The following is a 23,137-nucleotide window of genomic DNA, read 5'->3' as shown; positions in this document are numbered from 1 at the left end:
AATGGGGCCAGGGACCATTTTAAAAAACAAAATTATTTGCAAGGACTGATTTCAAAAAAAAAAAATTACTAGGGACCAAAATCCAAACTCGCTATATTTGCAGGGACCAAAAACATATTTTAGCCTAAAAAGAAAATGTATAGACTCCACACAAAAAGTACAATGGGTTCCAAATAGAAATCTTTTTTTTTCAAAGGATTACCTTTGTTATGCCGAAAGAAAAATATTGTCATCAACTTTAATTGTCCCCTGAGTAACATCATCATTTGACCTGATCACTCTTCGTACTTGTAGAAGTACTCTATTTATTTTAGATTAGAAAAATGTAAACCGGAGTCTTTTGTGCTGGGCACTAATTAAGGAAACACATATGCTAAAAATATCGTGGAAATTATCTAGTCAAACTTTTAAAGGTGTAAAAAGGGTTTTTTTTCAATAGAGTTTTCTTTTTATTTTATTTTATAGAGCCAATGAAATATGTAGGGCCGATCCAATTTTTATAGCATTTGTATTGTAGTTGTAGAGCAAGCATTGTCTAAAGCAATTGAAAAAAAATCTTTAGTTTTCAATTCTCAATTCCTTTAAAAATTAAGACGTCTTTCTTAATAGCTCATTAAAAATTAAGACGTCTTACTTAATAGCTCAAGATCAAGACAGCAATATGAGTCCTATATGATAACATTTCAACATCATGCATAACTGTAATATCAACATTGATGCACTCCGCTCGGACTATTTTACTGAAACCCGGGAGTGTCCAACACAGGAAGATTAGTGTTGAACATCCATGACATGACCCATGTTATTTTAAAAAATACCCGAGTTTCATTGATGAAAAGATTATTGGTAAGTTGGTAACCAATTCCTACACTATTATTATACATTACAAACCACTGTAATCTGCATGTAATGTTGATCGACCTTGAGACTGTCCATCATACAATCCCCTAAAAATAATCCTAGTCCAAAAGGAACTAACCTATCATAATAATAAGATAATAGAAAAGAAAAAGGCAAATGCCTGTAAAATAGTTTGTAGTTTCTTCTCGAGGAAACCTGTTCTGCCTCCCCCTTCTGTGTCCCAAAATTCCCTAGAAGCAGTACTTAATCTCACAAAAAAAAAAAACATCTTTAAGCCATCTTGTAAATAACATATCTAATAGCAAGGATGCCATAATCCAGAAAGATGAACAACTGGGAAAATCACCAGACATCCCTAAGGTAGCGTCCATCCATCTGGAGTTTTTTCACCGTAGCCTCCGCCTTTGAAGAGTCTGCATTTTCCTGAAATTCAAACAGATGTAGTTTCATCTAGTTAGGTACGGAGTGCATATCCCGTTACAATAAAAAATACAAGTTGGGTTGATCCAAATAAACAATTTAGTACTGAAATTTTCACTACATAAAGAGCAAGAGCAACTTCTGTATTTGTGTTCCAAAAACTAGCTTATAAACCATTAACAACTTCCATAACCATATAAATGTAATATTTTAGTCATCACTTAGAAATATTATACTCATCACTTGCAATCTTATTAAGCATTTATTCTAGGTGAAGAGGTATAAGCAGAATATATAAAAAAATTCTTTTATTTTCTAATACTAGTTGGTTATGGTCTTTGAAAATCAAAACTCTTTATGTGTATGTTAAGGAACAATAGAAGTTGAGCCTCCAATAGGGAGGGATGATGAAAGACAATCAGCACCTGCTGCTGGACAATGGTGTGAAGAGTTCGATGAACATCTCTGGCCATGCCCTTGGCATCACCACATACATAAAGATAACCTCCCTGAGAAATGAGACTCCAGAAGTATGATGCCTGCACATAAGAAATTTGAGGCAGTAAATAATTAATTCAGTGAAATTTGTTCTTCAATAGCCCACTACCCTCACTTACTTTATCCATCATTTTGTGTTGAACATACTCCTTTTCAGGCCCCTCTCTAGAGAATGCAACTATCAACTCTGACAGAGAACCTTGTTCCACAAAATTATTCAGCTCTTCCTCATATATAAAATCCTATACAAATAGCAAAATTGAAAAATCACACATTGCTCAGGAAATCCATTTGGACTGGAAGTGCATTGCATAATTAATTTACCATTTGACGGTTCCTGCACCCGAAGAATAGTAATGCAGGACCAAGTTGAACACCGTCCTCTTTGAGAGCAAATCTCTCCTGGGTAAATCAAATATCAAACAAGAATTAAGAACAAGTAGATTTTTGTAACAATTTGGTTTCACTGGAATTGTTATTCGGAAGAATGATTTGATTAACAATTATGTTATTATTTGTTGTATGATAATAATTATAACTTTTATATTTTAAAAACTTGCAATTAAAATTGCAAACTACAATGCCAATTGTCATCCAAACAAAGCCTAAAATAACAGATTTTCATAGGAGAAAAGGTCTACATCTAATTTTGCTTCATAGGAGAAGCATCGATTTATTGCTACTCATTAACAACAGATTTTCGGCTTAAACGACTTTTATCCATGTATATTCAAAAATTAAAATAAGTTCTTTTATTACATTTATATGTAGCTTCTGTTCATTTAACAACAATACAGCAACGTGCAAACAGACTATAAAGTATAGTGACATAGAGTTTCCTAATCATGACAGAATCAAAATTAGGTACTCTTCATTTTGGTTCACAGTTTTGATTCTAATATGGTTTCCCATCATTCATTTTCAATTCAACCCGCATCCCTGCTGCATATTGTCACTGTCTAAGAGTCTGGTTTTATCAAAATCATAAAATTATATATATCCCTAAAATACTCACATACCTGTAAAAATCCCCTAAAAGGTGCTAAACCAGTACCAGGTCCAACCATAATAATAGGAATTGAAGGATCAGCAGGTAGCTTGAAATTCGATGGCCTGATAAAAATGGGAGCCCAGCTACAGTCACGGCTTTCCTCTGAGGGAATAGCATTCTGATCAGTCATGAGAGCGATTTAAGTCAGATATAGCATAGCATGTTTGGGTACTGCGCCCAAGGGGGAAGGAAGGGATCTTAAACGTGACAACAAAGGGTCGAGCATGCAGAAACGGGGAGCATATGATTGCATGAGAGTGTACCAATTGCAAATGGGGTTACCTTCATCCAGGTTGAACATACTCCTTTGTGAATTCTGCCAGTTGGAGTTGGACCTTCTACCAGGGCACAAGTTACGTGTACCCTTTGTGGGGCAAACCTGGACAATTAAAAAATGCATTATTTCTCATTCAGTTATCTTATAAAGCTTCAGTAACATAATTTGATAGGATAAGATAACCACCTAGGAGATGATGAAATAGAATAATAACGAGGTTGTAAACGAGGGGCTATGGCAGCAAAAAACACACCAAGGGGTGGTTTTGCTGATGGAAAATCAGCCATCACCTCAAGAAGAGTTCTATGGCTTCCAACAACCCATTTGGAGTATTCATCCTGGAAGACGAAATTTGAAAATATCATTAAATCAGGGGGAAAAGAAAATTCCAAACTTGAAAACAAGAGATAGGAACAGTACTATAGCAATTTCTTTTACCTTTCCCTGAGGAGATGAGAGAAACTTCAATCTTTCTGCTTCACTAGGCTCGGAAGCATGAGCAGCTAATGCAATTAAAGCAGCCTGAAAAACAAAATATCTAAACTAATTCTTTATATTTTAAATATAAAACAAGGACAAATTCTATTGGGATATACGAATATAATCAGTAAAACCAATTATTTATTTTTATGTATTTAATAAGAAAAGAAAACAAATGGCGAACACGTGAAATGAAGATCATGTAAAACCTTTCGTGGGGGGTTCAAGAGATCTGCATAACGTGCTAATGCAGTGCGAACTGTGCAAGGACCAGGGAAAGGAGGTAGAAGAGAACCACCTAGGGAAGTGCCATCCTCATTATCAGTGTGAAGAGAAAACAGCAAATCTAAATCCTGACCCAACAACTTCCCAGCTTCTTTAACAGTTTCATCACAGTTATCAGCATAAACACCCACATGGTCTCCAGTTTCGTATCTGGGAAAGATAAGACAAAAGCCATCAACAGTTTTTCCAGTTAGTTCTTGAAAATTGTAAAATGGGGGAGAGGGGAAATTGGAAAACTGATGAACATTTTCGTTTCTTTTTTATCTATAAAGCTAACAATAATTATTCTTTTAGAATGATGATTAAAAATTCTTATAGAAAAACTCCATTCTGCAATGTATCCTACCAGGACTTATTTATCGATTTAATAACTGTACGATATCCAGTAAAAAAATTAACAAATGTATTTGAAGTAAAAGAAAATAATAATAATTGACCATTGGAATTGTTATTATTTTCTCGTTTACCACAAAAAGATGATATGGCTATTTGTCAACAAACACAATCCAACTTACGTTACGCCGGTCCCTGATACATCAAACTCCAAATGTATACAAGAACGGTCAGACTGAGGTTTATGAAGCTCCCTTCGAACAGCGACATTCGCCCTTCAAGAAAAGAAACAGGTTTGTTTTAGCCTTGTTTAGTGAGAGAATGGCCATAAAATCGGCATGCATAACCCCACGCACCTACAAGGATGATGAATATCAAATACAGCACCCCCATTTGCCGCGTTAAAGTGATTCTCGTAGGACGGCGTGACAGTGGGGTCGTGAAACACTACTCGATATTCAGAAATAGCAGCTGTATAAGGAGTAGACACAGTATTTACATCATCCTCATCTCGGAGCAACTGATCCAACTCAGGCCACAGAGATTCTTTCCTGCATAGCAAAAGCCAATTCATAACATTTGAAATGCATAAATGCAGCAATACATTTCCTGTAATTGTTATGTACAGCAGTTGCATACTACACTTCTAAGAACAATATAACATAGGGAGACGGATAGCAGGAGCAAGATAACTATACTTACCAGGCATTAAAATCATCCTCAATGGATTGATCATCATCACCCATTCCAAGTGGAACAAGACGCTTTGCCCCTGCAGGAAACACGACAATACATGTAAGAAGATGCTTATGCAAAGCCAGTGACTACTTTAACACCATTCTTAAGTCTTTTATATATGTTTTGCTATTTAGATTAGATAAGTGCTGCTTTTACTAGCTATGCATCTAACTTCAAAGCGCTAGGGTGTTTTGTTATGCTCACTGGATTTGAGAGAAAGAAAAAGAAAGAATTGAGGAGGAAGAATTAAATAATCAGGGTATATAGTGCTGCCAAGGGTAGGGTTCCCTTCTTGCAAAACAGTTCTACTACAAATGTCAACAATGCCTCCTTCGGCTTCACTTACAACAATATGAACACATGTATGTGAACATTTTTGGGAAGAGGCATGTGAACTTAAACAGGAATTTTAAGTACAAATGGAAGACATGACAAGATGTATCACGCTCCAGTTTTAATCAATAAAAATGGGGAAGAAATCCAATTTAATACCTTTTTTTTACCAATCCAATTTAATACTTTTGAAAATACAGATTATGAAATAAAATACCTTGTTCACTGAGATCGTCGTCAACAACTTTACCTATCTGTTTCAAAACAACAACATCAGAATCAGATGATGAAACTCTGTTCCTTTTATAATATGAAAACACTGTATTTTACCTTGTTAAAATGTTCATATTGCCTGTTACCTAGGCCAAAAACACCATATGTGAGCTGTTGAAGCCAGGTTCCCCTCTCGTCTTTACCCTAAAATTAAGGCCCTCCAAAACTTAGAATCACTTAAACCATATACAATCCTTAAACATGCAATTTACTTAAAAGTGGTGTAATGTAACAACAAACCTCAGTAAACCATTTATAGAATCTTGCGGCATTGTCAGTTGGCTCTCCATCTCCATAACTGCCGTGTCAAGTTCAAATGCACCATATTATTATACATTTCAAATAATTAATAAATGCATTTTAATCTTTTTTATGTAAGAAATCTTACGTCGCCAGCATGAAAAATGCAAGAGTTTCTTTCTTCAGCTTCTCTTCATATTGATCATCATCCGCTGCATAGTCATCCTGTTCAGATTCAAAATACATACATCAGTACTTCAGCCAAAGAAATAATTTAAAAATTGAAGATCCTGTAAAATAATATCACATGCCTTCTAGAACTCCTCTAGTGAGAAATCAAACATTAAAAAAAATGTGGCTCCCTAATTAAAATACATACATCAGTACTTCAGCCAAAGAAATAATTTAAAAATTGAAGATCCTGTAAAATAATATCACATGCCTTCTAGAACTCCTCTAGTGAGAAATCAAACATTAAAAAAAATGTGGCTCCCTAATTTACAGTCATAAGGGAAGAATTGGGGAAATTTCATTATTTAATATAACTTACCATATCAACAACTTTGACAAATGCTTTTTCATATCTTGCCTTGATCTCCTCTGCCAATGCCTGTATTAAAAATAAAAAAGTAATTATACAGCCCATAGATTTGAAGATGAACTGTATTGCTCTGTAGGGAGAGTGTGGTTGGTACCCAGGGTTGAACATTTCAACCACACTAGAAAAAGGGAAACTAATTTCATCTTTGTAGGTACATTTTCCATAGAGTAGTGTTATTTGAACAACCATTTGGTTGACAACTTTTGGAACAACCATAATTTACAAAGAAAAGATAGGTATTTGTACGAAAACCAAAGCAATAGAGAGATAAAGTAAAAAGTAATGTGAGTATGAGAGAGAAAGTTGTCACAAAAGTTGTCGCAAAATAGATGTTCAAATATCATTTCTCTTTTCCATAAGCTAAAATCATTTCTAGCTAAAATATGATGTTCACAATTAGCCAAGTACGAAGTCGTGTTTTATGGCCAAGCAATAGGCACAAAACATGTGTTTTTTGTTTCATTCAAAAAGCATTCAAATCAGAAAGATAAAAATAGATCACTATTATATGACTATTTTTAACTAGTTTCCTGTATTGATTAACTACTCAAACATTACATTCACTGTAAAAATAGAAAACCAGAACTTTCAATTACCAAACCCTAAACTACTAACTGCTAAGTAACCGAATGACAACACTCTTCAAGATTTTGACTATTTTACCATCTAGTACAACATTTAGCAATAAGAAAGACATGCCTCAAGTTTGAAATGATCTTCGAAGAAAACAGCGGAGGATTTCAAAGGAGAGTTTGGATATGGCAATTTTGATTTTGAAGGGAAAAAAATAACAACGTTCACAATATTACTTAATATTTATATGATATATACGAAATCAATTTTGTTTCCAAATGATGAATTCTCTGCTTTTGAGTCGGTGTTGTCGGTGGCAATTTGAAAATAATTTAGTACATGTTCAGAATCATGGTGAGTGTGACAAAATCACGGTGGCACCCTGTGATTCCACCAAATTCACCATGATTCCAAACATGCCCTAATTGAAGCTAAAGGCAGTGAACGGCATGTTAAGCGTGCAACTGTGTATAGTTCAGCAGTAACAAAAGATTGATTTTGAGTGAATTGATTCTAGCTAAAGATGAGTTGATAGTAAAGTGATTCATGAAAAAAGGAGTAGAAAAAATAAATTTGAGTGAACGAATCAATTCTAGAATCAAAAGCTGCAATTTCTAGGTTAAAATTAATGATAGAGTATCAATTCCACTCGAGAGCAACCAAAAGTTCAAAATCAATTTCACACCTCTTCTTCCATCAACTAATTCAATTTCATTTCATGGCAGGAAAAGTAAAACCATTTGTTCAACACACGTATAGAATAGTAGAATTTTTTTCGCAAGAAACAAAATAAAGACAAAAACAATAAATCAAACGAAAATAATAAATAAATTGAGCTATGTAAGCTTCTACATGACTATAGAAACAACAATAAGAATAAGAATAATAATAATAATAATATCCTATATTCTAGAATAACAGATTCAATTCAACAAAAAAAAGGATCTAACACATTGGATTGGATCTTATACCTTAGCGAATCCTTCAGCAGTACCAGTTTGAGTACCAAAGAAAACGGTAACTTTGGTTTTTCCATCAGCAATATCAGCATCATCATCTTCTTCTTTCACCAAGGACTTAGGAACTATAACCGGTTTCAACTCTTTGCTCCGATCCGAAGATTTCTTCCATAGAAAAACGAGAAGTCCAATTATGACGGCGGCGGAGGTGGTAACGATGAGAACAACCGAATCTGAAACGGAGTCGCCGAGGGAAACTCCGAGTACGGATTCGATTGTACGGACTAAATCGGAATTGGAAGAAGTCATTGATGGAGTCAACAATTGAGTCAAAATCAGTTCAAGATTTGTTCTCTCTCTCTGAACCTGGAAGAAGAAGAATAAGAAGGTGGAGAGAGAGAGAGAGAGAGAGAGAGAGAGAGTTGAGAGAGATTTGTGATTGGTGTCAAATGAATGTCGTGTATGCAAATTTCGACAAATCGAACCGGACGAACTCTCGCGGCGTTGACATCTACCACACGAAAAGCGAGTTTTATTTTTCTTTTTTTTGCTAATATAAAAATGGGAGTTTTAACTTTTCAATACTGCAGTCAAACAAAATAAAAGTTCTCTGATTTTTTTAGGACAAAAAATTCAATGCTTGTTATCTTTATCTCACCTTTGAGTAAAAAAATAACTCTTTTTTTCTTTTACGGAAAGTAGAGAGAGAACTTTGTTAATTAATTATTTTTTTACTTCTCTAAAAAAAAAAAATTGCTAATAATCCTTTGATGGTTTTTTCCTGAAATAATCCTTCGATGGTTGATATTAAGGTTTTGTTTGGGAGTTTGGAGAAGAAGGGAGGGGATAGTTTTAGGGGGTTGGAAATATATAGAAAAATAGATAAAAAATTCACATTTTTTGAAAGAACAATTTTTTAGAGAATGATAAAATAAAACTTATGATTAATATACTTTTAATTTTAAAAATATTATAACAACATAGATTGAATTTGAAAAATTCATATAAACCTCCTCCAATACAATTTTTGAGTTCTCCCAAATAAGGAGGATTTTTTATTATGAGTAAAATTAACCTCCAAAGTCTTCTCCTCCCAATGTCTTCCATTTCTTTCACTTACTCCTTCTTTTTTTCCAAAATCCTTCCCTCCCCTTCCCTCCAAACTCCCAAACAAAGCCTAAAGAATTCATCTTAGGACTACCTTTGATTTTAAACATGAATAACCATGTCTGCAATAAGATTTAATTCAACCCACATTGTTTATGTAGTTCATTGAACAATTTTACTTGAATTTAAAATTACGATCTCATAGTTGTGAGTATGAATTTTTTTTATGGTGTTTATTGTTTCGTTAATAAACCTAAAAAACAAGCAGCGGAAAAAATTTGTGGTCTCAAATAGATAAACTCAATTAAAAATAGAGCGTTCATGCTCAACTACTCGAGCAACTACCTTAACAACAACTTATCACTTTTGTCATGACTTTGTGGTGCATATGGAAGCGAAGAAACGACAAGTTCTTAAGCGATATTGATACATGCTCTCGTATGTTTGTCCATTTGGCGCGTGAAACCTTAATGTACTGGCAACAAGCTCGCACAAACAAGGGTTGTAGGGTTGTGCGAAGAAGAAGAGCTTAACAACATCGGGTCTTTCCACCATGAACAAAGTAGAAGGAGGAAATTGGAAGAGGGGAAGGTAAAGTGCATGATCAATGCGACAATTTTCAAGGAGGAATGATGTTATGGCATTAGCATGTGTCTTGGAGGAAGGCGTGGCAAAAATATAAAAGCTAGGACAACTTGGTTTTAAGGATTACCACAACTTCACGAGGCGGAAGCAATTTAACGGAAGCGATAAAGTGGCTTGGTCGTTTGGGATATCGTTAGGATACTCAACACCAACACCATGTTCGTCGTTATTATAGAGATTTGCAAAGCTTCATTGAGAATTTATCAAAACTATAATATAAGTTTCATTTGAGGACAATCAAACAATGTTGCTCATTTGTTAGTTAGAGCATCATTATCTTATGTTTGTTCCCATATTTATGATCACATATTATCTTGTATTGAGACAATTATTATTAATGAAATGAGTTGATTTTGTTTTTGTCAAAAGAAAAATCATGACCATCTCCAATGGGAAAAAAAAAAAATTAGCTTGATTCGAAGTGGAGTCACGTTGTGTACTTGCCTGTTCGTATATTCGAGAATCCAAATTTTTATGCAGAGCTAAAAAAGATTTTTATTTCTTGAGAGATTAGATTGTGTCTCTTTCTTTAAAAAAACAGGGTCTCTTCAATTTATTTGGAATCAAAATAGATTTTCACTCACATTTAGGAAGTTCACTTTCCAAATCATAGTAAGTGGAGTTTAAGCACTCTGGCGTTTGATGAGAGCGATAACTTGTTTGTTGTTGTTAATCGAGTTTTGGATCGTTTCAACAACCGCTACTGAAGCTATAGTTTTGTACACCCTCGATCATTATCATAAGCAAAAATTCATTTTCTTAAATGTTGTATGTGATCTATATTTAGGTTACATACAACATTTAATGAATGAACCTAAAATATGGTTTTTTGCTTATAATAGTAACCGGAAGGTGTATGTAGCATCTCAATTTGCTCAATCATTCGACATTAAGGATGATATTCAAACGAATTAATATGAAAAAGGTTTAAATGTGTTTTTGGTCCCGCACTTTCATCACTTTTTGCTATTAGTCCTTACACTTTTTTTTTTTGGCTTTAGTCCCTGCACTTTATAAAAAATTTGGTATTGATCCCTCTGTTAACATTTTTGTTAAAAAAAAATAAATAAAACTAACGGAGTGTCACGTGGCCCAATCATCTCACGCCAGGTGGCACACTAAAAGACAAAATTATAAAATTAAAATAAATCAAATAAAATATATTTTTTAATTATTATTATTATTCAGAATTAATTAAAATAAATCAAACAAAATATACTTTTTAATTATTATTCAGAATTAAAATAAAAAATAATAATTTTAATTATTATTATTATTCAGAATTAATTAAAAAACAATTATTTTATTTGATTTATTTTAATTCTGAAATTTTGTCTTTTAATTATTTTATTAATTTTATTCTATGTGTCTTCTATTTATTTTATTTTATTTGTTTTTAACAGAAAGTTAACAGAGGGATCAATACCAATTTTTTTATAAAGTTCAGCGACTAAAGCGAAAAAAAAAAAAAAATATAAGGACTAATAACAAAAAGTGATGAAAGTGCATGGATCAAAGGCACATTTAAAAATCAAAGTAGTTTTAGAATCAACAATGATATTCGAACACCTTTTATTTTAACACATTCATCAAGCATCTTGTTTTTTTATCTGTTTCTTTCTTTCTGCATCGCCGACATATCATATGTATACAATTTCAATTTCTTTTTTTCACAAGGTGTCAAAAAATAATTTAGTTTTCATTTAAAAAAATGAGGTTTTATACTATGCGTAAAAGTTAGATATTTATTTGAGATGTGAAACATTTCATAAAAATTTATATATATTTAAAAAAAATCTTATAGTATATCTATAATTTTTTTTTTTCAAAAGAGCTATAGAATTAAATTATGAAATAAATGACATTTCATTATTTATTTTATTCAATCATTATTTATTTTATTCAACTGTTTCTCATTTATTCCAACCAAATGAACACAAGTGCGGTGACGAAGCATTGATCAGTCCATTCATTTCATTTCTTCTTTTATTATCTTTCAAAGGTCAAGATCATCCACCTTATTTCTTTATGTTGATATTGACATACAAATAATCATGCAGTTCTGTCTGCTTCCAACTCTGAGCATCATTTCCCATTTGTTAGAACTATTTATGGTTGGATTCATGAAGGGTTGTCATTGTTGTGTCGAAAACAAAGAAGGTCATTAACTTTGGTAGTCCCCTCACGAGCATAATCATTTTGACTCGATCATCCTTCATATTCTAACAGGCACTAGATTGCAAGGACTGTTTATCAAACTGATTCAAACAAACTAGTTATAGCTATTATCAAACTCTTTCAAACAAACAAACTAGATATAGGTATGCACACAGTTTTATCGAGGGTTGAGAAACTTGGGTATGGTTGGGAAATTTTACCGGAAAAAAAAAAGTGGCGACACAAAAAGCAACAATACAAAGTTGGAGAATCACAATATTTCATCGCTCGAGCTTTTTAATGCAAGTTTATAACCTAAATAGAGGCATTAAGATGTAGAAAGTTCTTTGACGTGGATAAAAAATCACAATGTTTCAACGGGACCGTAACATTTTCATTTTGCTTAATTACACTTTTGGTACTATCATTTTGACCAACTCCCAAAAATGGTTCTATCTTTTTTAAATCGAACAAAATCGTCCTTAAACTATATGTTTTTTTGCAGTTTTAGTCCTATCTCCCTATTTCCAACTCCAGAAACGCACATAAATGACAGTTTTAGTCCAACCACCTATGCTCAACCATGAAATAAACAAAGAATAAAACATGTGGGTACAAAGAATCTACTTTATTCAGCACACTAACCTAATTTCCGAGACATGTTACATACCTGAAACATGTCTTAAAAATTAGGGTTTTTCTTGATTTGTGTGCTGAACAAAATAGATTCATTGTACCCACATGATTTATTCTTTATTTATTTCATGGTTGAGCATAGGTGGTTGGACTAAAACCGTCATTTATGTGCGTTTCTGGAGTTGAAAATAGGGAGATATGACTAAAACTGCAAAAAACATATACTTTAGGGACGATTTTGTTCGATTTAAAAGAGGTATGACCAATTTCGTGAGTTGGTCAAAATGCAAGGATCAAAAGTGTAATTAAGCCTTTTCATTTCTATGGCATATTATCAGTTGATTTATCAAGCGTTGAAAGAGTTTGAGGGTCCGGGTTGAATACTTCGTGCCCAAGTCTCGGTTCGAGTACATTGAGGTTGAAGAGAAAACTCTTAACTTCTCAGAAGACACGCTATCTAGATTAAACTCTGATGAAGAAGAAAAATATTAACCTAACAACTATTCATAATTGTTTTTTTTTTTTTTAAGTAAAACTATTTATAACCATTTTCTCTCAAAAAAAAAAAAATTTATAACCATTTGTGTATTTGATAAAAAAAAAAAATTAAACAAACGAGAGAATCGCAATTCCAGTATCCCAACATTGCATGGGTGCATAAGCCACGAGCATAATTGAAGAAAGAAGAATAATGTTAAAGGGCACAACTCAACTTGTCGTGCAAATTAAATCCCACAAATGATAATTGGCACAGTGAAATTTGTGGTCTCTCAAATTATTTTGATCTAATATATTGCATATCCATAAAACTATAGTCGTTCTCTTGCAACCATGGAACTTCCTTCGTGAGAGTGAACATTACTACTAAAAAAACAAAAATTAGTGAGGGAAAACATGAAATCCCTCTCTAATTTTGTCACTAAATTTTGCGATCAAGGAATTTGTGAGAGATTTTATTTTTTCCGTCACTAATTTTCCTCCCTGATTTTGCTTTTTCTAGTAGTGCATATTGGTGACGCAAGAAAAACGATGCCAATTGCAACAACAACGAAGCGTTAGTTCTAAAACCTCATGCCAAGTCTATGTGCACTACTATATCGAAAAAACAAAAGTCTTGTGCACTACATAACACAGTGATGTTGGCTATCAACACCTCAAAACTAAATTATTGTCAACACCGACTCAATGTATTCATCATCATCGACATTGTTGTTGCTTTAATTGTCATCATCGTAGTACGAATGTCGTTGTTGTTGCAATGTTCGTTGTGGCCATTGTCACCGAGACCGTTGTCGATGTTGTTGTGATTGTTGTCGCCGTTGTTGTGTCTCCTCTCTGTTCACTCTCACGAAGGAAGTTCCATGGTTGCAACTTGCAAGAGAACGACTGAGGTTTAATGAAGATGTGATACATTAGATCAAAATAATTTGAGAGACCACATATTTCACTATGCCAATTATCATTCATGTGGTTTACACGACAAGTTGAGTTGTGCATTTAGCATTATTCAAATACTTAATATCGATTGTCAATGATATTCAAAAGTATATAAAATTACATATACTCTAGTCATTAAATTTTAGTATGTTACTTACAACGCACAATATACTAGCTTAGAAAAAATAACACTTACAATCTCGTACATAAGAATGTCTCAATATTATAAAGACTAATGATATTTGATTTGTTGGAACGTTGACTTGTTGAAACGCCAATTCAAAGAAAAACATATATATACCTACCATACAATAATTTTCTAATTAAACGACTCCAAGTCCATTTTACATTCCTTATAACACAATCATCAATATTAGTAACTAAATCTTTATCTAACATCACAAAACGACTCGAAGTGTATGTTACATTCCTTGTAACACAATCAATATTAATAACTAAACCCTTATATAATAGCACCATACAGAGATAGACCAAACAAAAACCAACAAGCAAAAGGGTAAGAAAACACACACACAGTTAATAAGACCCGTTAACAAAGTCCAAGACTCGAACAATATTGTATATCCCATTCTTGTGCTAGTTTACATTTCAATTGGTCAAGTTCTTTCCCAGGTAAAGAAATTGTTACCATCCTTCCATTATTACCATTGTAATCTTCTGGTCCTGAAAGAACCAAAACAACTCCTTGATCACCCACACCACGAAAATCACAATTTGCCAAAATTGGTTTCTGCCCATTAATCTTTACACCATAAAAATTACCTTCTTCCAAATCTACAAATGTTAACTTTGCTCCATAAACAATAAAATCATCTTTTCCTTCACCTTCCTCCATCATTTTTTCCAATCCATGATTCTCGTTCATTTTTTTCTCAGCAATTAGCTTCACTAATTCTGATATTTCAGATTCCCCAGGTGATAAACTTGTTTCGATTTTGCTCAACACCGAGCCATTTGTCGGGAATTCATTTTCAGCGCGATTAGAGATATTTGTAGTACATATTGTCACAACCCTAGGTCCAAAGTTTCCTCTTATTTGTCCTATACATTTCCAAATCATAGCTGAAATAATTTCAAAATACTTTGTCTTGGTATTGATATTGATATTGGTTGATGTGGATGTTGTTAACAAATGATGAAGTTGTTTGGAAGTGATGTGAAAAGTGTGAGTAGCTACATAACTATCAGTGGCAGCGAGCCAATATTCTTCAATTGTTGTTGCCCTTTTAATGGAAATGGGATTATCATAAACAGAATTCGATAAGAATTGAGGTTTAGTGAGATTTGGCATGTGGAGAGATTTTGGTGGAGCTTGACCAGCTAGGGTGTGACTCCACTTGGTGATGAAGTTACGAGCTGAAAATGCATCTCCAAGAATGTGAGCCCAGCTCAGTCCCACTGAGAGTCCTCCACATTTGAAGAATGTGAACTAAAAAAATGCTTACATAATTTAGTTGCTTTAAATCAATGAATGGTTATATTTTTTTATTGGAACTGTGATATTTTCGTGATCAAACAAACTCTTATATTTATTACTACATTTATTTCAAAATATGTTTTGTTTTTTCACACAAATTAAGAATATTTATACATGAAAAATTACAATTTTATAGTATTATTCTTATTCAATATTGGAGTATTACAATCATGACTAGTGATGAGGTTGTGCAAATTGCTCGGGGCATCACAAATTAATGCATTTTTCATTCTTGTTAGCAAAAGATTGATAGTATTAAATAAAGGTCAGGCTAACTTGTATATCATACAAGTTAAAGAGCATGTAACCAAAAAAAAAAAAAAAACAAGTTAAAGAGCATAGAATAGAAATAAAAATAAGTTTTATATTAAAAATATAACTTTTAAAATTTTTAAGATATTGAATGCATAATTTCAAAAATAAAACTTTTACATTTATTTTTTTAATTTATGTTCTAAGGGTACAATTTAGCATTTCTCTTAAATGAAAGTTGTATATTGACATCACTGATTTAAACATGACTCTTTTTTATGTTATATACAAGGATAACTCTGTTTTTTTTTTGTGCGGATAACTCTTTTCTTTAATGTTATTTATAAGTTTTTGGATGTTTTTTACAATTTAAATATATTTTGCGTTTCTTTTTATTTGGGCCCTATTTAAGAACAAAACCTTCAAATTATTTAAGATGTACTCGATTATAATTTAAAAATGGTGTTGTCAAAGTTAACTACTTAGGAGTAGAATGAGAAGAAAAAAAACACATTAAAAATGGAAAACGACATTTGTTTTAAAATATTTATTTAACTCGCAACAAAATTAATATTCATTTTTAAGCATATGAATTATTTATCTAACGCACAATAAAAGTTTTAGTCTTATAAAAGTGAAAAATAAATAAATCACTGCAGGGAAAACTAACGATTTTTTTACAAAGACCAATGTCTTTGACACCAAACCAAACTAAGCACATGGCTTAAATAATGACACATGTTTAATTGTATGCACAAACGATTTATTGATTAACATCACAATTTCTCAATAACGTGATTATGCATGTCTCTCATATTTCCTTAAAAAAAATAAAAAAAAAATAAAAGAATGATTATGTCTAATATATAAACATGAAAAAGATAGTACGTACCTTGACAAAAACCAAAGGAGAAAATGCAAGATCAGGACCAAGCACATGATCATATACAAGTTCATCAACAGAGTACTCTTTCTCATCCAACCATTCACGCAGTGTTTTCTCACAGTGTGACTCTGCTATTCGCACACCCGCGTCGTTGCACTTGATAAACGGTCTTCCTGATTCTGATATTCTAACCCTACCTGAAACATGTGAGTATGAATCAAGTAGTTGAAACATTGGTGCTTTTAAGTCAGATATTGAGAGGTTTTGAACCGCTTTAGAATTGAACAAGTATATGGATCGGATATAGTGGAGTTTCATAAGCAGGTCCATGTAGTTGAGATTATATGCACTATTTTCTTCACCACGAGGGGTTGCTGGAACTACTGTTGAAATTCTTGAAATTTGGGGAGGAGTTTCCAAATTAGGTAGTGAACCCATTTCCGGAAAGAGACAAAAGAAGGTTGTTTTTGCAATATGAAAAGAAAGTATAGTAGTTGTTTGGTTTCGACGTGGGATATGCTCCTCCTTGATTTCATTATTTATAGGGAAATATTATTGCATTCAATGATTTGATGGTATACTGCAGTACTGCACCACCTCCCTTCATTAGACCATCCCTTCACGAGGGGTTGCGGCTACCTAGCAGATTTATTAAAGAAGGGTTACATATTTTTTTTTATTTTTTTTTTATTTTGGTAGCTAGAAGAGATCGCAAAACCATCGTAAACTCATACACACAAAGTGGAGGTATCTGAGTTCGAACTCCGATCATGACGTCCGGCCTAACAATTTAGGCATTTACGCAAGTTGAACTATAATTTATTTATTGATCCATAAATGTGTAAGGAGCCGTCACAATAGTCACTAGTGCTAAAAAATCTTTCAAATTCACTGTAACTCTTTTCATACATGAACTAAATTGACAATAAGTAAGTACTTATAATAACTTATAATAACTGATATGACAATAAATAAGTATATTAAAAGATTAATATGACAATATTAACGAATTATTTTAATGTTAAAGACTATTTTAACTAACAAAATGCATAATTAAAGATTATTTTGAAATCTCGATACATTGAAAAACTATAGTGGTTTCTGGTTATACATTCACAGACCAAAATGATTATTACCGATATTTATTTTTTTGTGAATGAATGATACAAAATTAGACTATCCCTTCTTCTATAGAGAAATTTATTTTGTGGTTTTCACATACTTCAGTTGAATTCAAATAATTTGTGAACAATCAACTTGTACACGTGACATTTAATTGTTGTTTTTTAATATATTTTTATTCAATTTGATTTGTGTGCGCCTTACATTGTGTTCACTCTTTACTAGTTATCCCAATTTTGGAATAACACAATTCTAAACACAAATATACTTGCATCTGTTTGTGTCTACAAATATTTAACCACTTTAAACTCTCATGAGTAAGAAATAACTAAACAACTCAATTTAAATAGTTAATGAATTTCACAAAAAACGAGTCGTTCAGATTTCCGTATGAAATAATCTTAAGTGGTTTATTGTTTTTCGGTCGAATTTTAAATTACTAAAGTTCATTTTCTCCTAAGAACAGGTGGATTAACAAAAAAAAACTATAAGTTTGTAAGAATTTTTTTGTTCATATTAATCTTTTTTTTTTTTTGTCAGGTAGCTTAGTGGCTGGAGCTCACATATTAATCTATTTTAAGATAGACATATTTGTACTCGTCTTTGACGTTAGTAGCGTATAATAAAACAAGAATGTAGCATATAATCATTCGATGGTGAAAGAAAAATTTATCTTTCAAAAAATAAATATAACATATAATCATTTGATGGTGAAAGAAATTAAAGATGAGTACCCCTATCATTGATTCGTTGTTGTAGGATCCGTAGTTATATTGGAGAAGAAAAACGTGTATTAGTTCCATTAATATAGTTCAATTGGTAGTTGCAACAACGTTGATCTGCAAGGGTTTGTAGTTAAACTCAAATTTTAATTGCTTGCATTTAAGATGTATGAACCTAACCATTTTTTATTTTTATTTTTTTATAAAAACAAAGTTAAATACGGTGATTAGCTTAAGAAGATGCCGCCCTAGTTAAAGTATGAGCAATCATGTTCATTTGTCTTCTAACAAACTTTACCCTAAAATTAGAATGTAAAAATAACTGATAAATAATGCTAGAAACAATAGCATAAAATTCCGAATCGCCATGGCCCGGAGACGATATAGTTTGCACTAGAGTAGTTGAATCGGACTCGAAGACACCCGCCCATCTGTTCATATCGACAAAGTGAATGGCATCAAGTAAGGCTACTGTCTCCCCCTAAAAAATTGTCGTATTTGCCCGCTGCCATTTCGTTTGAGCCCGAATAAATTTTCCACGAGAGTCTCTAAACAAAACACGCAAAAGATATAAGATGGTTACAATAATGGAACACGGCATCCACATTGCACTTCAACCACGTCTCGCTTTGTTTTTCCCAAACTGAGTTGTTATCCTGCACTTTATTTTACCTGTGCTGCACAACCGGTGGTGAGGGCTGTTTATAAACCTATTGCCAGCCTAACCATTAACTTATTTGATAGGAAACAAATATTTTTGTATTTGTTGAAAATCTTTAAATTTCATACACTTATTTAACATATCTCTCATTACTAATAAATCTATCACACCATGTGTTGATTTATTTCTTCTCATTGTTTTATTGAGATTTTTTCGGCATCCAACAAACATTTAAAAAAAAAATTGAATATATTTTAGGTCCTTATAAATATATCAATTTTTTTTAATCCCTCTAAATATGTCCTTCAACTTTTAGTGATATATAAAATTTTCAATCACTACTTTTGGTTCATATTTTTAAGTCAATTATTGTATTTTTTTTTAATAAAATTGTGTAGAAATGTATAGAATATTGTAAAAATTTCTCCGAAAAAAATTATTATTTTTTAACAAAACATAAATTAAATATGAATTTTTAACCATAAAAAATATAAAATTCATATTTAATTTATGTTTTGTTAAAAAAAATTAATTTTTTTTGGAGAGATTCATGTTTTCTTATATAATTCACATTTAGATTACATGATTCAACTAAAGAGTATTTTGAGAAAAAATAAAGTAGGATGTGTGAGAAGAGCATTTGATGAGTCTCCATGAGCTTAACTTAGTTGGTATGGACAAATGCATATTATATGCAGGGGGTGGGGTTCGAACTCCGGACATCCCATTTATCCACATTAAAAATGTGTGAGTTTCAGCCATTAGACTACTTAACAAAAAAAAATGTGATGAAAAAAGTAAGAGTCTTGGACCATCTCCATTGGGAGGGTCTTAACTATTTAAGACCCCGTAACTATTAGGTACCCCCAACGGGGAGAATCTTTTTTATGGTCTTATAAGAGCCTGGGTCTTACTTAAGACGCCCACTTTTAAGCGTGACCTGCACTCTTTTAATATTAAAAAATTAAAATATAATGATATAAAGTTATTGATAGTTGATTACTGGGTCAAATTTAAGAACTTTGTGTAAGATCTGGGTTGGAGTGATTGAATGTTATTAGGTACTACTATTAAAAAATTATAAATGAGTGATGTGTACACGTGAGACCTATCTAAAAACCCAAAAATAGGTGTGTCCATCGTAGATGCTCTTGTGCTAATCAAATAATAACTCAGCAATCCACACCGGGATTAATTCTCTCAAGTTGAATTTTCTCAATTGTTACCTTTACATCACACATTCAACATTATTTTTATTTTATAATATTATATCTCATTTTATCTCGTGTTTAATGGTGGAGACATAACAGTTGAGAAAAATTGAAAGAATTCCGCTTAGAAAATACATTCTCAATCCAAACACTCCATCCCAACCCCGGTCATTTAAAATCAAGTGCATTATTAATATTGACAATAATTTATATCTATATAGCTGATATTTGGAAATTAATGCATACTTTAATCATTGATGAAAAGCCAATAAATTCATAAATTAGTATTTGAACACGATAAATGCATCATAACCACAATTTGTCTCAGCTTCTCCCTTTTCCCAGAACATACGCGAACCTCATCCGATACCAGTTTCTTATCGTGTTAGATTTGCCCGCCAACGAAACTGTTAACTGATTGTTATTATTATAACAGTAACAGCTAACTACTTATATGAAACCGAAATGTGCTTAGCCACATCATGCTCTCAACATTTATTTAATGAAAAATTCAAAAAATTATTCCAAAAAAAGATATTAAATTAAAACACGGATTTTTTTTTAGGTGTAAGAGAAAACCGACAATAATTAGCAAAGTAGTATAATTTTTGTAAAAAACTTGTACATGTACATGCACATTTTGGAGTTATTTATGGATGCAGTTGAGGATTACTAGTAAAGCTTTATACAAAGGATGTATCAAATGAATAAGTTTGTTTTATGTGAGAGTGAGAGGAGTGGCTTTAAGTTGTTGAATCAAAATGAGTTGCCCCACTTAGAATATCAACCGAAATCAGAGTGTCTTTATTTGTGAGGTTGGAAGGGAAGGGTTTTTTGCGTTCTAGTATGACTGATAATGAAGCGAATCAACTTGAAAAATAGTTCGAGACTCGAGTTGAAAAGTAGGAAGTGTGAGAGGAGTGGCTTTAATTCGTTGAAATTGATTTGCGAATCAAATGAGTCAAATTTGAGTTGAAAATTAAGTTCATCAAACAAACGAGTTGAATACGAGTTGAATTTGAACTAGTATAATTCGAATCGTTTGATTCATAAACTAGCTTGATACGATATATAAAATGTTTTTATTAGCATTTCTTCTCTGGGATATTTGACGTTTTTATTTTTGTGGGACAAGGTCCTTAATATTATACTTTTGAACTTGGTTATCTTCTGTTCATCTTTATGTTAATTATTAGGTAATGGTTATTTTTCTAGTTTTATTAGCATGCATAATGTAACAAGATTGGTGATCATTACTTTGTTGGTGTGATTTGTTTATATTTTTTTTCTTCTTTTATTGAAGACTTAAGATTGTGCCTTATCTTAAGTCACCAATATAATTTCTTCCATTTAGAGATTACTCTTGAATTTTTACTTGATGATTCTGTTTACTTGTTTATTCTGTCAGAAAAAGAAAAAAAAAACTTCCTATAATGTGTAGATTTTAAAAAATAAAATACCATTTTGAAACTCAATCGCATCAATTGGTTCCTATATTTACTTAACCTAAGTTTACCCTCCAACTCGCTTCTTTGCACACACTACCACTTTACTATTGTCCATTTTGATTTTTGATTTTTTTTTTAAGGAAGTGTTGTACATTTTGATGATGAGAAGCAATATAATTGGTCCATATTTTATCTTAGGTTCCATATTTTCTCTAGACTAGACATACATGTCTACTATGTCTTGTATTCTTATACATTACAGCTTTGTGAGTTATTTATTGTTTATTTGCTGGTTCTGATAATTTTAATGGTGTTTTCTTCCGGCATGAAACTGGATCATACAAAGCTTACTCCAGGAATATGCACACAAGATGAATTATGCAATGCCATTGTATCATAGCAAAAAGGATGACATTGGAGGGGTTCCCTATATTGGAGCAAGCAGTCTTGGGATTGTTGCTAGAAAAGTGTCGTCTGCGCCTAAGGGATGCATACCTGATGAGGGCCAACCCTACATGAAGGCCAAGGAGCTTCAAGAGCTAGGAGAAAAGAAACAAGGGTCGTTGACTAGAGGAAAGGCTAGGAAGCTAAAGCCATAATTGGAGGAGTAATGATATTTGAACAACCATTTCATACAACTTTTGGTGACAACTTCTTTTTCTCTTATTTTTCATTGGTTAAAAACAATGGAGAGAGAAAAAGGAAGAGAGAGAATAAGAGGATAATGTGACTATGGGAGAGAAAGTTGTCAAAAGATTGTAAGAAAGTGGATGTACAAATATCATTTCTCTAATTGGAGCAACAAATTGTTAACTTTATTGGCTTCAAGCAAGATTGGTCATAAAATTTGCTTAAGACTTACTTTTAATTTTGGGATGTAATAATAATAATACTTTTAAGACTTATTTAATCATCTGGTCCCTTAACTTAATTGATTGTCTCAATTTGGTCCCCTAACTAAAATTTGTACCAATTTGATCCCCTTTGTTTTGCTTCATTACTAGTTTTAGTCCTTTCTGGTAGTTTCTCTAAAAAAAACGTTAACTTATGTACCAATTTGGTCCTCTATGTTTTGCTTCGTTACTAGTTTTAGTCCTTTCTGTTAACGTTTTTTTGAGAGAAACTAACAAAAAGGACTAAAACTTGTAACAGAACAGAACATAGAGGACCAAATTGATACAAATTATAGTTAGGGGACCAAATTAAAACAATCAATTAAGTTAAAGGACCGGGTGATTGAATAAACCTACTTTTAATTAGGAGCTAAGTTTGATTTGTGTGTTTTGGTAACTGAGGCACCATGTTTTTGGCTGTGTGCACCTATGATAAATCGATTTGATATTTTATTTTATTTTAGAATAAAATTATGATTCCAAAATATTATCATATATTCGATTAAAAAATACCGAGTAATTTTAACATTATATTTATAA

At 32.3% G+C, this 23,137-nt stretch overlaps 2 protein-coding genes across 2 annotated transcripts; both read right to left on the bottom strand.

The window, feature by feature from the left end:
• Window positions 1-802: 802 nt before the first annotated feature.
• On the bottom strand, window positions 803-8,231 carry LOC11429655 (NADPH--cytochrome P450 reductase). The gene is made up of 18 exons (XM_003602850.3): window positions 7,935-8,231; window positions 6,340-6,399; window positions 5,938-6,014; window positions 5,790-5,847; window positions 5,607-5,693; window positions 5,494-5,530; window positions 4,908-4,977; window positions 4,562-4,756; window positions 4,388-4,480; window positions 3,797-4,022; window positions 3,546-3,629; window positions 3,294-3,445; window positions 3,113-3,209; window positions 2,799-2,948; window positions 2,104-2,181; window positions 1,899-2,021; window positions 1,707-1,820; window positions 803-1,284 (listed from the first exon to the last, which is right to left on the bottom strand). Exons 1-18 carry the CDS (start codon window positions 8,229-8,231, stop codon window positions 1,204-1,206), a joined length of 2,079 nt encoding a protein of 692 aa, XP_003602898.1. The 3' UTR covers window positions 803-1,203.
• A 6,022-nt stretch (window positions 8,232-14,253) lies between these two features.
• Window positions 14,254-17,065, bottom strand: LOC11430601 (protein ECERIFERUM 2). The gene is made up of 2 exons (XM_024779204.2): window positions 16,547-17,065; window positions 14,254-15,354 (listed from the first exon to the last, which is right to left on the bottom strand). The coding sequence occupies exons 1-2, from the start codon at window positions 16,976-16,978 to the stop codon at window positions 14,455-14,457; spliced, it is 1,332 nt and encodes a 443-aa protein (XP_024634972.1). The 5' UTR covers window positions 16,979-17,065; the 3' UTR covers window positions 14,254-14,454.
• Window positions 17,066-23,137: the final 6,072 nt, after the last annotated feature.

This window comes from Medicago truncatula, chromosome 3 (genome assembly GCF_003473485.1).
Source record: "Medicago truncatula cultivar Jemalong A17 chromosome 3, MtrunA17r5.0-ANR, whole genome shotgun sequence".
NCBI classification, from domain to species: domain Eukaryota; kingdom Viridiplantae; phylum Streptophyta; class Magnoliopsida; order Fabales; family Fabaceae; genus Medicago; species Medicago truncatula.
Note: the sequence above shows the minus strand (reverse complement) of the source record. Positions and strands in the feature narration are given on the sequence as shown.